We start from the raw sequence: 24,565 nt of genomic DNA on the forward strand, positions 1-24,565 counted from the left end.
TTCTTAAATTCATCTAACTTAGCTGAGCTTAAGAGCAATCCTCCAATTAGCACCAAATTGGTCTGGTGTCAGGTCTTGACTGAATAGAAAGCAGGAGAATTTATCCTTCAGAACATTTCTCTTGTCCACCCTCATCCAGAAGTTTTATTTTCTATGAGTCCAAACAAGGGAAAAGTGAAACAGGTGAGAGAATTGCTGCAAGTGTACTATCATCATAATAATTATATTTTAAGACCTCCTAGTTCCTCCCAGCCCTGTGAATTTGATGACTGGACCATATTTCTCTTAGAATGAGCCCACTAAATTTAAATATTACTTGAAATCACTGTCACTGCCATTGTTAGTCATCTTGGTGCCACAATCATCCTTTTGTAATACTAAACTCTTCCTCAATTAAATGTTCAACTCCACTCTGTGCAGGAAAAAGTAAATCTTGCTTATTTCTTGAGAGATCCAAGAATATTAGAATAAACTATAACCAGAGAATTTTCAAGTTCATCATCATCACTTTATAGATGAAGGTCAAAGAATTTGTCTCAAGAAAAAATAAGATTTTTCCCAAATGTAGAAATATTCAGGAATTAATGAGGAGAAATAAACCAGATGATGATGGCAATGATGAAGACCATCATCACTGTCATCAACATCAGCATCATCAACACCACCAGCAAAATCAACAATATCATCCTCATCATCACAAATTATATGAGTAATAGGGAGCCACTGGCATTTATTAAGTGAGGGAGGCAAGATAGTTATTTCTTTAGGTATAGAAAAATTACTATCTATCATCTGTCTATCTATCTATATCTATGTCTGTTTATATCTATATATAACATTTATGTCTATATCTCTCAATATTAATATATATAGATCTAAGTATATATGTATATGTACACATACAGACACATTTATGTGTGTGTGTGTATATATATATATATATACATATATATGTGTGTGTGTGTGTGTGTGCATAGTCTATTTGTATGTCTATTACTTGCTACTGTTGACCACCTTCATCTCCTGGGTTCTTTATCCACTCTAGATTTTCCTAAAATTGTTCTCTCTTAGTTTTAATTCTACTTGTGTGAACAATTCTTCTTACTCTTCTTCACTGATTATTCATTCAGCTCATATCCATTAATTATGGTTGTCTCTCAAGTCCCTGTCCTATTATTTCAGTCTCTCATTTCATGTTTCTAGATCTCCTAAGTTTCCAGTGATCCATTATGATATTCATTTAGATGATCTTCAGACATATCTATATCTATATCAACTATACCTAGCATTATATATACACACATATATGTGCGTGTGTGTATATCTATACATATATACATACACACACATGCACACACACACCCATATATATCATTTGCATGTAATGTTGTTCAGCAATCATGCTAATCTTCTCGGTTTCATTCTAATACATGATATTCATGGAGGACTAGTAACTCTGGCATAAGGGCTGAATAACTCTTTTCAGGGCTGCTTATTCACTTTGGTGTCTACCTTCACCTAACTCTTACCTGTAACTCTAAGAAGCTATAGCATGCACAGCAGCAACACATTATAAAACCACCTCAGCCAACAGGCTAAACCAGGTTTGATTGTACCTGACAGACATCTAACCTCTCAGTGAGTTAGGGGGATATCTACCCCAAGCATAGTGTGAGAAAATAAATATAAATAATTGTTTTTTGGGGGGACCCCCCCCCCACTGGAAAGCTTAGCTCAGGAACTTTATCTGGTCTCTTTGAGAGCCAGCCCAAAGTTGCATTAGAAATAAGGCTCTTTGTGACTAGCTCAGGGAAGTAAAGAGATTAAAGCCACACCTATCTGAAAGTGCCTTTGCCCTCAGAAGGTCTATCTTTCTACTAGACTCTGATGTCATTGCAGTACAGCTCATTTTAATATGGACCACCCTCAAGTCACCAACAATAAATGGAAATAAATGATGCTTACCAATTAAGCTTTAATCAATGTGTAGAGACAGGCCTCTATCAAAAGAGGGTAAAAGTGAAGCACAGAGGATGCTCCTGGCCATCTTGGAACTCACTTTTGGTCTGCACCTGAGGTCAGTTGGTGAGCCCTTTCCTCAGTTTGTCGTGTAGGGCTTGAGGCCATGTGCTTTCTCTCAGAAATATGGCACCCAGTGGGTTTCAGCTTAGATCAACTGTCACTTGGTCAGCTCTTTCCTAACATTTAATATGATTTAATAAATGCTTAGTACCTAAATGGGTGCAATATACATTAATTTATAAGTAGCAATATTTTAGAAATCCCAGACTAGTTCCCCAATAAATTAGAAAGAAACAACTAGTTCCCCAATATTTTAAGTAAAATAATAAGAAGACTGTTCCTGTTATGATGAACATATGACAACAACTGGTTTGAAAGATAATGAGTGTGGCTGAAGCCGGCATTGTGGAGTACTTAGATATTGACCAAACATCAAAACTTCCATGGTCATCCACTGCATCCTTGCCCAGCATCAATCAGTTTGACTTTGGCCTTGCCACTGGACTTCTATGACTCCAGTAGAGAAAGGCAAGGCAAGGCATCACCCATGATGTTATTGATCCTCTTAGAAATGAAGGACAAACAACAATATCTACATGTTACATATGATAGTTAAAACATTAACTCATGTGATAGAAACACTTTTGAAGTTATATTTATATAGAGAATTGGGAATACTATTGTTTCCAGGATAGAGATCAGTGTCAAGAAAAATTAGTAAAGGAAGCTAATCCAAGGGAAGAGGATGATCAATAATGAGAAGGTAGTAAAGGAAGATACTTAAGTAATGTGAGATAATTAGGAGAAAATTAGGAGGTCCTCTCCTAGGACCTCACTTTTTTCAGCAATGTCTGAGGTGAGGCTTTTGTCTATAAGGGTGAGCAACAGGGTGTTGTACGTGGTTTTAGGAGAGATAAAAAGGTTTGTGATAACCATTGTAGGGAATTCTAGATTTCATAGAGTCTAACAGGGTGAGTAAAAGGATAACTTTAATGCACTAAGGATGAAGTAAGGTTGTTGCTATTGTTCAGTCTTTTTTCAGTCCTGTCTGACACTTTCTGATTCCATTTTGGGTGTTCTTATCAAATATAATAGAGTGGATTGACATTTCCTTCTCCAATTCATTTTACAAATGAGGAACTGAGAATTAAGTGACTTATTCAGGATCACACAGTGTCTAAGGCCAGATTTGAATTTATGAAGATGACTCTTCCTGATTCCAAGCCCAGTGCTCTATCCACTGCACCAGCTAGTTGCCAATAGTAAGATTATGTAACAACAAAATTATTACAGATTGGCCCCACAGCTTTATGATTTTTTCTAGCTCCAGTTTGATTGTTTCTGTTTCTGATTCTCTTTCATCTAGTCTATTACATCAATCCAAATCTTAAAACAAACAAAGAAATAAACAAAATCTAATAACTCATACTTTTGGTAACTGCTGCTTTAAATTCTGATTTGATATCCAGAAGTGCTATTTTCCAATCATCTCTACCTTTTTTCATTATTTCCCTTGATATTCTAGATTTTTTTTTCATTTAATTTTGTCACTATTTTATTAAGGTCTATAAATTATCTCCTTGTTAAATAAATTGGTATATTATTAAAAAGATAAATTAACTTTATTAGAATTGCCATTTTTATCATTTTGGACTAGTCTGGCTATGAATACTGAATATTCCTCTATTTAATATATTCTTTACAGAGCATTTTAAAATTGAATCTATACAAATCTTTTGTGTACTTTGGTAAATAAATCTTCAGCTATTTTATACATACTATATTTATTTGAAATTAACATTTTCCTTTAATTATTACTTTTTGGATTTTCTTATTGTTATGTAGAAATACAGTTAACTTTTGAGGGGTTTTTGTAGCCTTGAATTTGACTGAATGTATTAATTAACTTGATTTTTATATTTGGTTCTTTTTACCTAGCCAGAAAACAATGGATTGTATGCTAGATCCAGAGCACCTAGGTGGTGCTATGCAGAGTACTATATCTAGATTCAAGAACATCTGATTCCAAATTTAGCCTTAAAAATGTGCTTTCAGTGAAACCTTGGGCAAGTCACTTTCTCAGCCTCACATTTTTCATGTCTAAAATGGGATAAAATATCACCTTTAACAGTTACCTCTCAGGATTGTTGTGAAGAGAAAATGTGATGAAATTTGTAAGGAATTTTGCAAAATAAAAAGGACTATAAAAATGCATATATATGTATATACACACACACATATATGTATATGTATGTGTGCATCTATGCATGTATTTATACACGTGTACATATGCATAGATACCCATAGATAGATAACAAAACATTCATTTTATTTAATCTATTCAACTGAGCTAGCACTATATTTTATATTTTTCCAAATATTCGTCTGTTTCCCTTAGATTGTTACTCTGACTGGCATATAATTGGATTCCTAAGAATTGATTTAATTTCAACTGCATTGGTAGTACATTTATACTTTACATTTTTAATATTGGCAATTTGTCTTTCTTTTTCAAAAAAAAAATATTTGTCTATTTTACTTTTTTCCCCCTAAAACTGGCTCTTAGTGTTTTTGATGGTTTGTTTGTTTTAATTCAGTGTTTGGGTTGTTGTGTTGTGTTTTTTTTAACTTTCAAATTGATTAATTTCACTTTTCTTTTTAGGGCTTCTATTTTCTTGCTTTAATTTAGATTTATAATGTGTTCTTTTTCTATTTTTTTAGTTGTATGCCTAATTCATTTATTTATTCTTTCTGCCTTTCAGTGAGGTACACATTTAAAGATTTAAATTTTCCCCTATATACTGTTTTTACTGCATGTCATATGTTGTGATATGTTGTCTCATTGTTGTCATTATATAATGAAATTAGTGATTGATTCTATGATTTGTTGGGTTTTTTACCCCCTTGTTCTTAAAGATTGTATAAGATTATTAATATTGTTAATATTTTTAGTTTTCAATCTATTCCTCTCTGACCCTTTACTGAATATAATTTCATTGCAATGTGTTCTGAAAACAGTGCATTTCACATTTCTGATTTCTGCATTTATTTATGAGATTTTATGCATGAATACATGGTTAATGTTTGTTGAAGTGCAGTATAGAGCTTGGAAAAAAGGTATAGTTCTTTCTATTCCCATTCAGATTTCTTCAGAGAGATATCATATCTACATTTTCTAAAATTCTATTCATCCCCTTAACTTCTTTTTAAATTTATTTTATGGTTAGATTTACAGAGTTCTGAGAAAGAAAAGTTAAAGTTCCTCACTACTATCATGTTCCTTTTTGCTTCCTCCTATAGCTTATATAATTTTTCCTTTAAGAATGTGAATACTATGCTATTTGGCTCATATGCTTAGTTTTGAAATTATCTCTTTGTCTATGGTAACTTTTAGTAAGATGTAGGTGTCCTGGTTCTCTTTTCAGTTATTTTTTCCTTTTCCTTTGTCTAATATTGTGGTTGCTGCTGGGTTTTTTTTTTTTTAACTTCAGATGAAGCATATTAGAGTCTGCTCCACATCTTCCCTTATTGTAACTATTTATATATCTTTGTTCATGTATGTTTCTTATAAATAACATATTGTATTCTGGTTTCTCATTAATTCTGCTATCCACTTCTATATTTTGGGTGAAGTCATCCTATTTACATTTCACATGTTCATTTCTCTGTATTCAATACTATTTTTCATTTTTACCCCCCCATGCTCTCTCTCTGTCTCTCTTTCTCTGTCTCTGTCTTTGTGACTCTGTCTCTCTCTTTCTCTGTCTCTGTCTCCTTCTCTCCATCTTTCTCTGTCTCTTTCTCTGTCTCTGTCTCTCTATCTCTGTCTATCTCTGTCGGTCTCTGTCTTTTTCATAGCTTTTGCTTTTGGCCACTACCTCCATTAATCTGCCCTCTCTTTCATAGTCCTCCCCCTTTCTCTTATCCCTTACCCTGTTGGGTAAGATAGATGTCTATACCCAGTTGAGTATGTATACATATTCTTTCCTCTATGAACCAATTCAGATAAAAGTGATGTTCAGTCATAACCAGCTCCACCTCCACCATTTTTCTTTTCACTCTAAAAGCTCTCCCTTTTATATCTCTTTTCTGTGAAATCATTTTCCCAATTCTTCCATTCCATTCCCCCTTTTTCCTTCTTTCTCACCCATCCAATTTTTTGATCATCCCAACATAAATGACTCACTCCTGTGTCCTCTGTCTATGTAGAGTCCTTCTAACTTCCATAATAATAATAATAATAATAATAATAATAATAATAATAATAATAATAATAATAAAGTTCTTACATATATCTTCTTCCTACTTAAATATGTTATACCAACTAGCAATCACAACTTCACAAAACTTACATGAAAAATTAGTTTTATTACATGATAAATGAACATGCAGGTGGAACCCTAAGATTTTGCAAAGTTCGTAATCCAAACAGAAACTTGCATATTTATGAAATTGCAAGAAATAAAGGAGAACAGAAATCTCCACCTAAATGGGAGTGGCAGAGAAGAAATAATGAATAATTAAGATGGTAAAAGTTTTATTCTTTTCCCTTGGGAACTACAAAACTATGAATATATGTGGATCTCCTTATCTACAAGTGTTCCAGTTGCACAAGCATTTTCCCATTCTAGTGAAGACAAATTAGACCCTGTCTTGATGCCCAAGGACACACAGGAATTCCAACTTGGAGTTCAAATAACTAATCATGGTGGGGGGGAGGGCTTCATCCTTGACACTTTCAGGGTCACTGGAATACTCTGGATGCAGTGTATTTGGAAAATATGGCAACTCCAAAATAAAATGTGCAGGGGACCCCTTAACAGAAAATAGCTTAATCTTATTAAGTCCCTTTTGATTTCTTTTTCATGACTACATTTTTATACTTCTCTGGAGTCTTGTACTTGAAAGTCAAATTTTCTAATCATCTCTGGTCTTTTTTTACATTTGTCCAATTCTGCTTTTTAAAGAGGTCTTTTCATCAAGTTTTATATCTCTTTTACCTTTGTATAATTTTATTATTTGAAATTATGTTTTCTACATTATTTGTGGGTGTGGGTGGGCGTGGGTGTGTCTACCACATTGGTTCCCTGTAATCTCTTTCTAATTAATTCTCTGACATCCTAACCATCATTTGCCTGAAAGTTCTAAAGCTGCTGCTGCTGCTGTCACTGCCTTCAAGGCCCAGAGCCACTGTTTCTGCCACTTGGACTCTGGGCTGGCCATGATCCAAATCTTTCTGACCTCTCCTTCCAACTTCCTAAATTTTTCTGGGTTGAAAAATATCTTAATCTGACCTTTTGTTGACTCTGCCATTCCATAATTGGTTTTGATTTGTTCCAGGGTTATAGTGCTTCCTCTACTTAATCATCTTGGCTCTACCCTGTTTATGAGTATTATCATAAACTGCTTTCCCAAAATGATTGCATTAATTCACTGTTCCCTCAGCAATATTTCAGTGTGATCATCTTAAACACCATCTACATTGATTATTGCATTTGTAATCATATTTTTTTTAACTTTTAGGGCATTAGGTAACACAAAAGATTTTATTTTATTCAAATTTTTCTTTTTGTTACTGAGTGGAAACATTCTTCCAGTTGTTAATACAAGAGAATTCTTTTGAAAATTGTCTTCCTATGCTTTAAACACATGTTTATTAGAGAATGGCAATTAGTTATGTATATCTATTTATATATCTTGAATAACCAACATTTATCGAGATATTTAATAGATTATTTTCCCATTCGACAACTTCCCTTCTTATTCTAAGTGCATTAATTTTGCCTGTGCAGAAATGTTCTAATTTCATGTCATTAAACTTGTATATTTTATATTTTGTAATTATGTCTATGCCTTGTCTGGTTAAAATATGTTTTGTATCCATAGCTTTGTGAAGTACGTGGCCTTATTCCTTTTTTAAAATTTATTTTTAATTAATTAATTAATTAATTCAATAGCATGGCCTTAATATTAGGAGCTGATAAGAATGTAAAATATGTTATGGAGAGGGCAGCTAGGTGGCACGGTAGATAAAGCACTGATCCTGGATTCAGGAGGACCTGAGTTCAAATCAGACCTCAGACACTTGACACTTAGTAGCTGTGTGACCCTGGACAAGTCACTTTATCCTCATTGCCCTGCAAAATAATAATAATAAAACAAAATAAAATACATTATGGAATGTGGTGTAAGATGTTGCACAGAACTATTTTTGAAAGACTTTTTCCCCCTAATTTCTCTAGATTTTTTAAAATCAATTTCAAGTTCTTTCCTAGGGCTTTACTTTTTCTTTTTTTGATTTCTTTAGCACTGAGCTATTGATTTCTATTATTTCAAATTCTCTCTTGTCATTCCTCTTAGGTATTTTTAGTCATATAATATCATTTTTATGAATGATGTTTTATAATACAGTTTGAATTCTGGAAGTGCTATTTCACCTTCATCCTTAACCTTTGCTTCAGATTTCTTAATACCCTTGATCTTTTGTTTTTTTTGTTTGTTTTTTGTCCAAAATTAATTTTATCATTTTATCAAACTTTATAAAATATCCTCTTGGTAATTAAGCTGGTATTTATATATATATATATATATATATATATATATATATATATATATATATATATATATATATATATATATTAATGTGAGCCAATTGGGGTTAAGTGACTTTCCCAGGGTCACACAGCTAGTTAGTGTCTGAGGCCGGATTTGAACTCAGGTACTCCTGACTCCAGGGCCGGTGCTCTATCCGCTGTGCCACCTAGCTGCCCCTAAGCAGCTATAATATTAAAAGTATAAATTAACTTTGGTGGTACTTTCATACACATTTTATTAGCATGCTTCATTAGTCATGAATACTAAACACTCCACTATTTAAATCACCCCCCAATTGAATCTAGAAATTTTATGCATGTGTTTTAGTATAAAAAATCTCCAAATGCTTTGCGCATCCTTTATTTTTGTGGAATAGCTTTTCCTTTTCTATCATTGCTTCATGGATTTTGTTATTGTCATACAGAAATGCAGTTGATATTTGAAGATCTATTCTTGTAGCCTGGAATTTTGCTGAAACAATTGTTTGAAATAACTTCTTTGCTTATTCTCTGGGATTTTTGAAGGGCATCATCTTATCACCAGCAAATAGGACCAGTTTTATACTTATTCATCTATCTTTATATTTTTAAAATTGTATTTTCCCATCTTATTACAGATCCTAGCATTTCCAGAAAAAAAAAGTCACATTATAAATGTAATAGTCAACATCATTGATTTAACCTGATATTTACTGTGAAAATTCTAGTGTGTCTTCATTATATTCGATACTTGCTTTTGGTTTTATATGGATGCTTTGTAGAATTTTATAAAACAGATTGCTCTATGGCTATATTATATAGAGGTTTTAGCATAAGTGGATGTACTTTTTCAAAGGCATTTTTATCGAATGAGATGAATATGTGGTTTGGTATGGGTTTTTTGAGTATTATTAATTATACTTATTAACCATCCTCACATGCTTGCTATAGATTCAAGTTGGTGAATGAATTCTTGGTTAAATCTCCATTATCTTACAGGATTTTGGTGGGGCAATGCTTAAAATTTAGACACTAAAATATTGAGATTTAATAATGATATCTATATATATGTTTTTTTTTTCTTCTGCATTTTATTCTTTCCTGGTTGAGGTATTGAGACTATGTTTTATGAAATAATTTTGGGATGATGTTTTATCAAATGTTATGTATGTATAATATATGCATATTTATGAAATACAGATAGATAATATAGACATAATATGATATATATGGAGAGTGAATAGTACATATATATTATTGTATCTATAGCTAGTGTTTGTATATATATATATACATATATATATATATATATATATATATATATATATATTTCTGCTTAACTTACAATGTTTTGGTTTAAATCATGACTTCCTTTTTCTATGTCCATAAGCCATGTGTTTTATAAGATATATAATGGGTTTTTTTGTTTTTCTGCTAGAAATCATCATTAAACCTAGATTAATAGACTAAATTTAGATTATTTTCTATCTAATTGAAAATGGGGCTTTTACTTGTTACCATTCCCAGAATACCTTTGCTATTTCTCAGGAATCATCAAAGGTAACTGACAACAAATAAACTATCACATATTTAAGTCCTTTTAGTACTTTAGTTTTGATTCAATGGGGCTGCAGACATGAGTATATTAAGGCATTTAAGTATCATATAATTTGGTAAATTACTTTAGAATTAATTTTCCAATTAAGTTTTGTTTGGTGGTTAAATAATGAAGGGAAGAAATGACTGGTTGTTGAAATGATAAAAGCTATTAAGGATGCAAGGAGATGATGGTCTTCATTTATGTCTCACCTTTCAAAGCACTCATTTTTTGAGTCTCAAAGGGACAAGCTTTTAATTTGTTATTTTCTACTTGTTCCCTTTTATATAAACATCTGTGTCAAGAATGAAATAGATTCCTAGACTCAATTATCAACTTCTTTGAAGCTATCAGAAAATAACCTGCTCACACTTCCCTTTATTAGAAACAATCTTCACCCATCCCCTACATCTATTCAATATACCTCAACTCCTCACTGACTTTGTAATTTAAAAAGTCTTACTTCCAGAATTCTATGTCTAATATATAACCTTATGCTTTTCTACCCTGATAACATGAATAGTAAATGTAGATAGGTGTTTAGGATTGTAGCCTTTCCCTGTTATCACCTTGCAAGGAAATAATCCCAGGTTGTCCAATTAGCTTTTAAAGATTGAAAAAAATGATGCAACAGCAACAAGCAGTACTAGCTTCTAGACTGAGGTCACTTCTCATGTGACTATGTAAGCTTTGCAAGTTATGTCAATGTTCAGAGCTTCAGGTTTCTCCTCTATAAAATCCATTTGTCTTGGATATCAGAGAATCCCAGAATGTCAGAATTAGAAGCAACCTCAGAGTTTATCAACTTTATCACATACTTGCATAGGAATCCCTCAATTCCCAGCCTTCACATTCCAATTCATATAACTCTGTCACAACGTGTTTCCTTTTTATTAAATTATATTTGTTTATTTGTTTCTTTGTTTGTAAATTCAACTCTTACCTTAGAAGATGTTGATTATTAATATCCACTCTAAAATTCTATGTTTTGTCTTAGACATCCTTTACAGTTTGGACATTGATTATTATATGTTTTTTTTAATAGCTCACTTATCTGTATTATGTGTTCTAAAATGCCTTCCACATATGAAATTCTTTGATGCATGATTCATGGTTAATTAATCACACTTATATGGCTAGGTGTTGTATATGGAACCTTATCTTTTAGATTATTGGGAAAAATCCTCCCCCACCCGACTCTTTCCTACAGAAAACAATATTATTTATTTCAAACTCGTTATTTTTCAACAGAAATTGTTGTTCTACTCCAAAACTTCCTCATAGCATTCTTCATTTCAGTGTTTCTAAAAGTGTAAATCAAAGGGTTTAACATGGGAGTCATTATGGTATAAAATATTGCTACAGTTTTGTCAAAAGAAAATGTAGAAGGAGGCCGTACATAAACAAATATGCATGGGACAAAGAACATGACAACAACTGTGATATGGGAGCCGCAGGTGGAGAGGGCCTTGCGTCGTGCGTCTGTGCTGTATGTCCTCAGAGAGTGCAGGATGACTCCATAAGAAACAAGCAAAAGAGAAAAATTTATAATACAGATCAATCCACTGTTGGCCACAACCATAAGTCCAAGGGCATGAGTGTCAGTACAGGCAAGTTTCAGCAAAGGATATAAGTCACAGAAAAAGTGATCGATCACATTGGGGCCACAAAAGGGTAATGGGAAAATGAAGACCATTTGGATAGTGGAGTGAAGAAAACCTCCTACCCAGGCCACCCCCACCAGGAGAAAACACAGGCGTCGGTTCATGATGGTAACATAGTGCAAAGGCTTGCAGATGGCTACATAGCGGTCATAGGCCATGGCCGAGAGGATGATCACCTCAACACCTGCCAGGAAATGCTCTGCAAAAAGCTGAGTCATACACCCTCCGAATGAGATCGTTTTTGTCTCATAGAGGGAATCCACTATAACTTTAGGAGAAATGACAGAAGAGAAGCAGGCATCCAGGAAGGAAAGAAAGGCTAGGAAGAAGTACATGGGTGAGCCCAAAAGAGAGGGACTACAGATGATGGTCATAACAATAAATACATTGACCCCCAGAGTTGTGAGGTAGAAAAACAGAAATATCACAAATAGCATTTTCTGAGTATCTGTATTATGTGAAAATCCCAAGAGGATGAACTCAGTCACATGGCTTTGGTTGTCCATGATTAGATGTCTTTTTATTTTTATTTTTATTTTTTTTAGTGAGGCAATTGGGGTTAAGTGACTTGCCCAGGGTCACACAGGTAGTAAATATTAAGTGTCTGAGGTCGGATTTGAACTCAGGTACTCCTGACTCCAGGGCCGGTGCTCTATCCACAGTGCCACCTAGCTGCCCCCATAATTAGGTGTCTTGATGATCACAGAGTACCTGGACAGAGAGAGAGAGAGAGAGAGAGAGAGAGAGAGAGAGAGAGAGAGAGAGAGAGAGAGAGAGAGAGAGAGAGAGAGTCTTTTCTTATTATCAGACCTACCTAGCATTTGAAACATTCACTTTCAAAAGACCTTTTAAAGATATTTTCTTTAACATTCCTGGCAAACACATGCACATCTATGCTGTCATTCACTAAAAGAGTGAAGGGATCAAAGAAAACATATGCCTATGTGGTTTTCTCTGTTATATTTTTATTTTATATAGACATGAAGAGCTATAAATTCATGGATATTTGATAGAATGTCGAGGAAAGAGAAGTGAGAGGTGGGGTGGCAGCTTAGGCTTTTGTTTAATACATAGATGTAATGGAGGTTGCATAGAGGTAGAATTTGAAAAGCAAATACAAATGTGAATTCTTTTATATTTTCAGCTCTCAAAAAGGTGATTTATACCTAGGAACATTGCTATGGAGAGTAGATGTGTGGACCCTCTGAGAAATCTGAGCAGCTTGAGAGTAACGTGATAATACTGTCTAGCCAGGTAAGAGAGGTTGAGGAACATTTAACAGTAGAAAGAAAGGGTCAGGAAGGACAAGTGGAAGGGGTCTGAGCACAAAAACTTTTGGGGAGCTTACATCAATAAATATTTGGTCCAAGTTTTGCCCCATCTTCTCTGACCTCATTTTCCATAAAAACAAATATACAATGATCTGAGTCATTATTAGTATCTTATGTGAGAATATTTACTGCAAAACATACTTTCATGTTTCATCTTCAATCTGAGGGATTTACAGTTATTTTTAAGGTGAAGATATCTGGAATCTATAGGAATTGTGTTTGGAGGTTGTGATGTGGGGGAAATAGCTATAGGAGAAAGAATAACTGCTGTTTTATTGTTGAGATCTCCAAAGCAGAAATGCTAATTTTGCCATCTGCACTGACTTCTCTGAGAAGATAATGCACTCATTTCCCCATCTGGATAGATTATATTGAAGGACCCAATTAGTTGCTGTGTGCCTTCTGCAACATGTTTTTCTTACTCAACTTCTCCATGGTGAGTGTCTTTAAGAGTAGGAAGGCATGTACCTATCTACCTATATCTTTTTGCTTACTCTTTCCCTTGTGGTTAACACTTTGCACTTTTTTTTTGTTTTTGATTTTGTTTTTGTTTTTTGTGGGGCAATGAGGGCTAAATGACTTGCCCAGGGTCACACAGCTAGTAAGTAAGTGTCTAAGGTAAGATTTGAACTCAGGTCCTCCTGAATCCAGGGCTGGTGCTTTATCCACTGTGCCACCTAGCTGTGCCCAGTTTGCACTTTGAAGAACAAAGTTATGACTTCTGAATTATGGAATCCATTAATCAAAGTAGGATTCACCTTGCTCATAACCAGTCCAAATTATCAGACAACTACTTGGATTTTCCAAGTAATTTTCCTGTATACATATGTGTGTATTAGAAAGAGAAACTAATAGAGAGACAGAGCAATAGAGATAGATATACCCACATATATGTAGCTATGTAGACATATACCCATGAATGAATTCATTTGTGTCTGTATATGCCTATATATGTGTGCATACACAATATGTAGTGAATACATATATACATACATGCACACATACATACATGTATACATACATGCATATGCTGTCCATTCAAGTCCCAGGAAGCTAAGTGGGGCTGTGAAGAGAGTATTGGACTTATGCTCAGGTAAAGCCAAGTTAAAATTCACCCTTAGACACTTAGTAGATGTGTAACCTTCATTAAGTGCTTTAATCCCTTTCAATCCCTTTCCTCATCTATATAATTGAGATAAAAATAGCACCTTCTTCACAGGGTAGTTCTGAGGCTCAAAAGAAACAGCAATAGTAAATTGACTTTCAAATTTTTAATCTCTCTGTGTGTATACATGCATGCATGTTTGCATGTCCATATATTCATGCATGTGTATGTACGTGTACACATACTATCTACTGCTATTTAAATCTTTTTCTTAATATCACACATAGATTGTGAATGAATGAATCATGCATGAAAATTAATTATGTATTTTTATTGTAGAATTTAAGATTTGTCCTAAATAATTAAAGGATATTTCATAAGAGTCAATATGTTTTTGTGTTTTATTTTCCTTTTATAAAACTTTTACATGCACCTATTTGACATTTACTTGATGCTTAGGATAAATCATAATTAGTTTCACCTGTGAGAAGGAAAACCAAAGATGAACAGATACTAGGACAGACACATAGAGGAATCAAGTTCAGATTGACCAACTAGATATCAGGACAGACACACCTAAGAAGGGGAGATAAAATTCTCTAGCAGGAAAGTTAGGTGTGACTACTACCTGACCAGAGCTAGGAGACAGAGATAATCCCAAAGATCAGCACCATCATTTCAAAAAATCCCCCCTTGAGTCTCAGGAATATGACAAGCATCCAGGCTCTCCCTACCCCAGACCAAAAGGAACTTTTCCAGTTTTCAAGTGGATCCCTTCTATCCTCCATAAGTGTCAAAGGAGAAATTCCCATCCAGCTTTCTGTAGAAACCATTGTTTAACACTTTTTCCACTAGACCTTTTATTCTCTCTTAGTTTTTAATTTAAAACTAAGTCTGTGAGTATGCTGAGATAAAATTATGTCTACTTAATAAGAGAAAATAGATTGTTATGACCTGGCCCAGGAGGGGAGCTAAAATTAACAAGTGTTCCTGGAAAAGTTCAAAATTGAGTTTATTCATAATTGCAATGCCTGACTCATTTAAATAACCCTTAGAATCAGAACACAGGTGAATAGAGGGTCCAAACCATACATGGCACTCTTTTAACACATGAAACAAGCTCATGCTGATGAAGTAACTTCTGTGATTTCTCAAAACTCCTTGGCGTTGGAGCAAAGATTAGCACCCAGGGCTTCTGAGTTTTTTCTTTGTTTTTGTTTTGTTTTCTTTAATAAGCAACAACATATTGTAATTATCCTGCAAGCTCCTCTAACAAGGGGCCTCACCTATGTTCCTTGACATTCCTGTCCTTATTATTTTTTAAATTTAAAATCATAAAATTTACAAGTTTTGTCAGGAGACCTTTAAACCACATAGTTTCTCCAGAAAATAGAGTTATTCCTTATCTTACAAAAAACCCTAATCATACATATATCTGCCACAAAAGCACACTTGTTAGATGCTTCCTTAGTCCTTGCCTTCACAACCTTCCCCTTAGCATTTTCTGTTTCTCTCTGTTTTTTTCTTTCTGCCTTTCTTTTTGTGTCTCTGACTCTCTCTTCCATCATTTTCTCTCCTTACTTTAATGTAGTCTTATCCACTAACATTATTGGTGACTTTTTCTCGCTAAAATAACATCAGGACACATGGTGTTATTATGATTATGTCATAAAATTGCGTCTGACATGTGTGATGCTTTAAGTCTGAAAAAGTAAAATCATACATTATCTAATTTAAGAATTATAATCAGCCTTTTACTATTGCCAAATTTTCTGTGACCCCCACATTTGGTTATGTGACTCGATATAGGATCACAATCCACAATTTAAGAATTTTTGGTCTAGGCTGCAAGGTCTATCAAATTTTAATACTTACTTCCATAATCTGTGACTTCATTGAAACATCATACACTTCTTTAAATGGTGCTGATTGAAACCTTTGAAGGCAGTCTGCGAATTGTTGCAGCCAAAGTAAAATCAATCTGATGCTCAACCTTCTGTCCATGAATCTTTCCCAATTGAGTTAGCTTGGTCCTTTAGCAATCAATGCACCAGCCATTTGTGGGCCAGTGTTCTAATACTTTCAGTCTTGGTACACAGTGCTAGGAAAAACCCTGTGGTCACCTTGATGCAATTAAAATATGAAGCTGAAATCATATGGAATTGAAAAATAATAGATAGTCCAAATCTTTTATGGCATTGACCATGCCCTGTGCTATGATTGCATGTAACTTGACAAGGGAACTAAGGGAAAGACAAACTTGTACAGCTCTCAACTGTGAGGGCTTCCCTCACGCCACTAAACTGGAAACATATTTATGAATCTCATTCCTTTTAGGTTATAATGACAGATGTCTGCTGGGATTGACTGCAAAATGACTGTTTTGTAGCTAAGCAAGGTTTGAGGGTCTTTTCTCAATTCCAATATCTGTAACAGAGAGAAAAGTATTGTCTCTGACCCTTTAGGGTAGAAATGTCCCTGTTTCTCCCCTAGTGAGCCCTCTAAATGGTCTCTTGTGGGAAAACAATCAGATTTCCATATTTAGAGTTTGGAATGGATTTCCTTGGAGCTTGTGGAATCACTTCTCAAAATCTCCAAGGGTTTTGGGAGAAAAATAACCTCCCACTAAGATGATATGTCAAGACAGCATACTAAAATTTAAAGCAGTCTTTGTGGAACTTCGATGTCCCTTTTGAATTAATCTTTTAACTTTTAGGCTTCTTTTTTCTTTAGCTTTGTCTATAGGAAAGTTATTGTACATGAACCCTAAAATGGGATGGTGATCTCCTTTCAGTACTTTCCTCTTCCTATTTAGATTTCTTCCGTCTTTTTTCTATTATGTCAACTTGCTATTCCTTTTAAATGTATTATAAATCTCCTTTTCCCAAAATCACTAAATCTTGATAGATTCAGAGCTTACATACATATAGATATATTTATATGTATATGTGTATATTTCAATATTGGCACTTGTGAGTTTTATAGAGATAGAGAGACAGCAATAGAGATAGAGATAAAGATTCAGAGCATATATATGTATATGTTCCCAATCTATATATAATATGTAAATACATATATATGCATGTTTGTGTATATGTATAAAACCTTCAAGTGTCAATCTTGAAATCCCATTATTCTTTTTGTTTTTCTGTTTTGTTTTTGTTTTTTTTTTTTTGCAGGGCAGTGGGGGTTAACTGACTTGCCCAGGGTCACACAGCTAGTGTCAAGTGTCTGAGGCTGGCTTAGAACTCAGGTCCTCCTGAATCCAAGGCCAGTGCTTTACCCACTGCACCAACTAGCTGCCCCAGAAATCCCTTCTATCTTAAACAAAAATAATTATTTCTATTTCTTTACAAATGAAAGATATCCCTACATAAAATTGCTAATAAAATGCAAATATATATATTTTCCTCCCATAGTATTTTAGAACTAGATATGGAAGGGATGTGTGCAGTGTACAAATGAAAACTTCAAATTTAAATGCTGAGTGAACTGAGGCACAGGGCAATTAAATGATTTGCCCAATATCACAGAAATAGTAAACATTGAAGGTAGGATTAGAACACAGGTTTTCAGACTCTGGAACTAACACTCTTTCCTATGTTTTATTCAGCCATTGCCAACTTAGATCATTAAGAATGTAGACTAGAAAAACCTGAATTTATCCCTCAAAGTCCTCTCAGAAAGAGACTATTAGAACTCTCTGTCAAGAATTAAAAGGCTTAGGGCAGCTAGGTGGTGCAGTGGATAAAGCACCAGCCCTGGATTCAGGAGGACCTGAGTTCAAATCCAGCCTCAGACACTTGACACTACCTGTGTGACCCTGGGCAAATCACTTAACCCTCATTGCCTTGCCCCCTCAAAAAATAAATTATAAGAATAAAAAGGCTTACTGGATCCTGATTTTCATTTTGTAGGACTTCATTTTCACTTAGATTATGCCTACACATCCTTTGCTATGAAATAGATTAATTAAGGCAGTTTACAAAATTCAATTCATCTTAGCACAGATTTATTAGGCACCTATTATATTCAAGATACTATGCTACTCACTGGAGATACTTAAAACTACAATAGCAGCAGCTGTAGCAACGACAAGAACAATACATGCCCTCAAATATATTGCATTCTATTTGGGGGGAATGCTGCATAGAAAAATAAACACTGTGGTTGATAAGATTTGTTTCATAATACAAGCACCTACTATGTGCAAGGCATTATTATTATTGACTGCTGGAAGGGAAAAATGAAATATGGCCCCTATTCTCTAAGACACATTATGTCCTACAAAAAAGTCTTGGTTATATATACAGTAAATATACAAATAGATAAAAATACCTCAAATAATATATCAATAAAATCAATTTGGGAAGGGAAGAAAACACTCAAGATTGAGGAGGAAGATAAGGAAAAAAGTTTTTTGTAGGGAAAGAAAATAGAGTTTATCCCTAGAGGAGATATGATATGGTGCAGAGAAAGGAAGGAAGGAATTCCAGTGTAAATGCATGAATCCAGATGAAAGAATTCTGTGTGCAGGTAAGCACATGTATTCTAGTTTGGCTGCAATGCATAGTACATCAAGTGGAGTCATCTTAAACAAGCATAAATAGGGATGATAGGAGCAAAATCTTAAGAATTATAAAAACCAAGCTAAGGAATTTACATTTTTATAAGAGGCAGTGGGTTACCACAGTAATTTCAGCAGAGATGTGATATCACCTTAAGTGTGAATTAGGAAAATTTTAAATTGTCTTGTTTTCCTTCCATACCAGGGACCCTGATTATCGTCTAACTTATTAAATTGCACTTCACCCCATTCACATAACCTTTCCATAATGGCATATGTGAAAACAAAAAAAATATATTTTTATTTGATTTTACTTTTTTAATTAATAAAAAGAAGTAGCATTACATAATGTATGATCACTTGTCTCTAATTCTTCTAGACATAGACTACCCTGCCCTTCCAAGAATACCTGGACTGTTCTAAACATAGGAATGTTAGGTAAGTTACACATTTTGTTTTGCATCCCACTCCTAACTCCCACCCTGGCTATTACAGGAAAAAAGAATGAAGAAAATATAATTGATTTATCAATTGATGTTTAATTAATGTATCCATTATGGCCAATCATTAGACGAAAGTCTCCAAAGCTCTGGATCTTATTCCTGGTTTCCTGCTGAGGGACAGAAATGGACTCATTAAGAGACAGGTCTTTCTATGACCAATGAGTGCTTTTTTTTTGTTTTTTTTTTGTCTTAACACTTGCTATGGTGCTTCTCATTTTAGTTAGATTATTGCTAGTGCCATGGTGGGGTGTCATTAATGGTAGAACAGACATAGAAGTGGATTGTCTCCAACCCACTCACACTTTGCATTCTTTAATCCTTTGATATCTCCTTGAACTTAAAACCTTTAGTTTACATTTGCTATAGCTAATGGGAAATATCACTTCTCCTCTGTCTCTTCACTCTGCTGAGCTTTTCATTTTTTAAGTGGAGCTACCTTAAAGAATGGAGCCATTGTCATTGTTGTTCAGTAGTTTCAGTGGTGACCCATTTGGTGTTTTCTTGGCAAAGATAATGATGTGGCTTGTCATTTCCCACTTGGACAGCTGTCATTATATGGACATAAATATATGTAACCTCCAGTATGTACTATTTGTAAATTGTTTCCTATAAATCCATTCCATTTTTAGTTTCTGTGATGGATAGTTGAGAAATAGTTGAAAAGGTCCTTGTCTTGAATGACTTTTCATTCTCACTTGAGAAATAGATATACAACATGAACATATAATTAATTGTTCTGTATAGATTAGGTATTTTGTTGAATGAATAGCTAGAAAATTGAATGATACAGCCAGTGAGTAGAAATTCAGTCCAAGAAGTGATCACTGTTAATTGTAGAAATATTCAATGCAAAAGGTTTTTTTTTTTTTTTTTGGTCATTGTTTTTTGTTGCTGTTTTTTAAAAAATGATTTAAACCTTGATTGGCAGGGGACAAAAAGAGGTGAAAGAGAAGGAAAGATGGGAGCATTCCAGAGAAATGAAATACCTTAAGTAAAAATATGAAAGACTACCATGCCAAAAAGCTTGTTCTGATTATTACAAATGGATGATGTTTTGATAAGATAACAATTAACATTTGATAGACTAGATGAGACAGTTTGTGCTTGAGGACCAAGTTGAAAAATCTGCAGATACTCTTATAAGTAAAAGATTAACTCAAGATTTTGTAAATTCTTAAGGAAGGGAATTATTGGGAGTACTTCATAGATTTTCACAAATTAGATACTATCTAAAGGAATGCATATATCAGACATGGTAAATGGGAACAGATTTCAGGACTTTAGAGTTGTCAATGACATTAGAGGTCATTTAGTATCATCACTCTGAGATAGAAGTGAGGCATAGAGGAAGGTAAGCAAATTGCCCAATGTAAAAGGTACTTGTTTCAAATCCACATACAAATCCAAATATAGTGCTCTTTTCTCTGTCCTGTGCTGCTTTGTTCAGAAGAAATAGCAAGGATTATATTTCTCTTGCAAAAATAATGTTGTCTCCTGCTTTAAAACAATATTATGAAGTTGTTTTTCAAAGCTAACTTCAGGTTCAATCTAAACTTGAGTAGATGCATGACCCATTTAGAGCACAGTGAGTGTCAAAGGTCTGTGAAGACATGAGGTGTACAACGTTTCTAAAATTTCACTTCTCAGTGAAAATGTCAGCCAGTATTGGAGAGTGACACCTGGTGGAAGAGAGAAGAAATGAAGAATGAAGCTAGCTGACATTATATATGTCCCCTACCCATGGTGTTGTTAAGTCATCTTCAGTCATATCCAACTCTTTGTGACCTCATTTTGTATTTTCTTGGCAAAGATACTAGAATGTAACAAATAAAAATAGGTCTCATTTCCATTGTGGTTGAAGGTGTGCAAATCAGTTTTCATATAGCTGGCTGGTCCGAGAGGTCATGCAAGTGAGATCTTCTTCCTTACCACTGGCCCATGTTTCCATAATTATCTTCAAATCTCGGCTCGTACCCTCCCTTATGCTAGAGGCCTTCATTGCTCTCCTCCATCACCAGCTTCTAGGGTCATTCATTCTCAAATCACCTTCTACTTCTTTTGTTTGTTTGTTTGTTTTGTTTTGTTTTTCAGGGCAATGGGGGTTAAGTGACTTGCCCAGGGTCACACAGCTAGTAAGCATCAAGTGTCTGAGATCAGATTTGAACTCAGGTCCTCCTGAATCCAGGGCTGGTGCTCTATCCACTGCACCACCTAGCTGTCCCCCTTCTACTTCTATATATAATTATATAACTAATTATTTACCTGTAGTTTTCCCACACTAGGATGTGAGATCCATTAAGGCAGGAATTGCTTTTTTCTTTCTTTGTATCCCTTTGACTTCCCATAGTAAATAGCATAGAATAAATGCTTAATAATTGCTTTTTGATGCATAAATTTCCCTAATAAGTACTTATGGATGAGTTTTATGCCCATTCAAAAGATAAATAAAGCAAAGCTCAAAAAATGAGTTCAGATTCAGCAGAAAGAGACAGAATAGTATCCCAGGACTTCCTGGGCTAGTAATATACTAAAAGACTGGAGAAAAGTAGGTTAAATATATGAGTGTGCATATATATATATATATATATATATATATATATATATTTGCACATATGTGCGTAAGCATGTATATCAGTCTTTGTGAATGTGTATCTGTATGTTAGTGTGTGTATGTTTGTGAATGTGTGTGTACACATGTGTATGTCTGTGATTTTTTAAGATTGGGGCAGTGGCAGATTACGTATTTTAAATAAATTAAAGAAATTTCACTAGGGAAATATGGACCAATAAAACTTTCTCTAAGTCCTGTAACCAATCTATTGCCAAGGCCTGTTGATTGTCGCTTTGAAACATCTCTCCCATAAACGTTTTTCTCTCCTGACAGTCACACTCATGGTGCAGGCCCTCATCACTTCACCCCTCCCCAAAACCGCCGCCATTTTATCAGTATCCTACTGGTTGTTCATCCTGCTACAATTCTCTCCCCACACAGGTGATCTGTCAAATAATTTTCCCCAAATAGAAGTCTAACCATGTCATTACCATCCCCCATTGAATACCCCTCAGTGGCTCCTTGACATTCAAAGCACATTTTTATATCACCAAAATCTCCATTACCTCCATTATCTTACTCCTTATAGAACCCCTCTTCCCCCATGAATGCTGACCTCTTTGCTGTTACTAGCATAACACATTTCATGTCCTAACTCGGGTTTTTCATTGGCTAGCTCCCATGCCTGAAATTCCCTCTCACCTCATCACCTCCTGCTGCCCTGCCTGGTTTCCTTAAAGCTCCACCTTCTACATGAATTCTTTCCTAATCCTTCTTTATTCTAATATATATCCTCTAATGATTAGCCAAAATGTATAAATATATGTTATACTTTATTGGTTGCACATTGTCTCCCCCATTAGGATGTGAGCTACTCAAAAGTGAGACTGTTTCTTTTTCCTTTTTTGTATCCTCAGAACTTATATGCTTGGCACATAGTAGGCATATAATAAATGACTCTCTGCCTGACTAATTAGTCAACTGGGAGAGAATCAGATTTAATGGACAGAAGTGTCAAAGAGGCAAATGTAAGTTTTAGGAAAGAGAAAGCCAACATCTTCCTAACTCTGCCCCCAAAGGGCATAGGCTACTTGAGTGGGTGGTGGGTCCCCACCTTGTTAGCTGTCTGCAAGCAAAGGCATCACTTGTGAACCATGGTAAAGTGAAGAGACCATTCAATCAATAAATTGACAAACCTTTGATAATGATCTTGTATATTTCAGGCATTATGATTTTCTTTAGGGATGCAATGACAAAAATGACAGTGGTCCTTTCTAAGACCATAGAACACTAATCTATCAATATCTCCTAAAGGAACAAACCCAGGATGCTTTGAAATTGCTTCTAGAGAAATTTTAAAATAACATGCATTTTGGGGCAGCTAGATGGCACAGTGGATAAGCACCGGCCCGGGATTCAGGAGTACTTGAGTTCAAATCTGGCCTCAGACACTTATTAGCTGTGTGACCCTAGGCAGGTCACTTAACCCCAATCACCTCACCAAAAATAAATAAATGAATTTAAAAAAACAAAAAAAAAAAACAAAGAGGAATACCTAAGGACCCCCACTTAGTTCCCTTCAACAGATGGAATTTGGAACTCCAAACTAAATAAAAATGTTTATTTAAAAAATAATAATAATAATGTGCATTTTGAGAAGAAAGTCTATTTATTATGATGGGTCTATTCTGGTGAGAAACTCCACTGTGAAGTGACTACAAGGTAAAGGAAGCTGGCAATCTGCTTGTTTCCTGATTTAATTATTTGTGTTAATTAGATGTTAGGCTCCCTAGTTTCTTCTACGGTGAGGTAAACATATAAATTCTCTCAACTTAATCAGAGTTGCAACCCTGGGCTAAAACTTCCTTTGTCTTGGCCTGGTTATTGTTCTGCACAGGATTTAGGAGAAAACAATCATCCTTTAAAATATTGACTTGAAAGAAAACATTCTTATCTTGAAAGAAAAGATTACACTCCCTAAGGACCAGAATAAAATACTTCACCACAGTTACCTTTGTCTCAATCCATAAATTGGGAATCATATTTATTAGAAACCACAAGAAAAGAACAGTTGAGAAGTTAAGTGAACTAGTATTAATCATCAGTTCATATACATATTGTGAGACAATACCTTATTATGGTCACAGGAAACTATTAACAACCACATATTAGATTTCTAAAAAGACAGGTAGATAGAGAGCAGTACATAGGTTGACAGATGACAGGTTAGCTGGGTACAGAAATGATAGATTAAAAAGATAGTGGGGAGTAGCTAGGTGGTGCAGTAGATAGAGCACTGGCCATGGATTCAGGAGGACCTGAGTTCAATTCCAGCCTCAGACACTTGACACTTACTAGTTGTGTGCCCCTGGGCAAGTCAGTTAACCCTCATTGCCCTGTCCCCCCACCAAAAAAAAGATAGTGCATAGATTTGAGATAGCTATAGTTTAGATAGATAGATAGATAGATAGATAGATAGATAGATAGATAGATAGATAGATAGATAGATAGATAGATAGATAGATGGGTGGATAGATAGATAGAAAGATAGATAAAGACCATTAAATACTTACTATGTGCTAGGCATTGCGATTAACACTGGGAATCCAAATGCAAGCACAAAGAAAGATAGTCACCAAGGAATTTAAATTCC

General features: G+C 34.6%; 1 protein-coding gene across 1 annotated transcript; it reads right to left on the bottom strand.

Moving 5' to 3' along the window:
* Positions 1-11,428: 11,428 nt before the first annotated feature.
* On the bottom strand, positions 11,429-12,361 carry LOC122731141 (olfactory receptor 4C15-like). Its single transcript, XM_043971040.1, has one exon. It carries the CDS (start codon positions 12,359-12,361, stop codon positions 11,429-11,431), a length of 933 nt encoding a protein of 310 aa, XP_043826975.1.
* Positions 12,362-24,565: the final 12,204 nt, after the last annotated feature.

Source organism: Dromiciops gliroides, chromosome 6 (genome assembly GCF_019393635.1).
Source record: "Dromiciops gliroides isolate mDroGli1 chromosome 6, mDroGli1.pri, whole genome shotgun sequence".
NCBI classification, from domain to species: domain Eukaryota; kingdom Metazoa; phylum Chordata; class Mammalia; order Microbiotheria; family Microbiotheriidae; genus Dromiciops; species Dromiciops gliroides.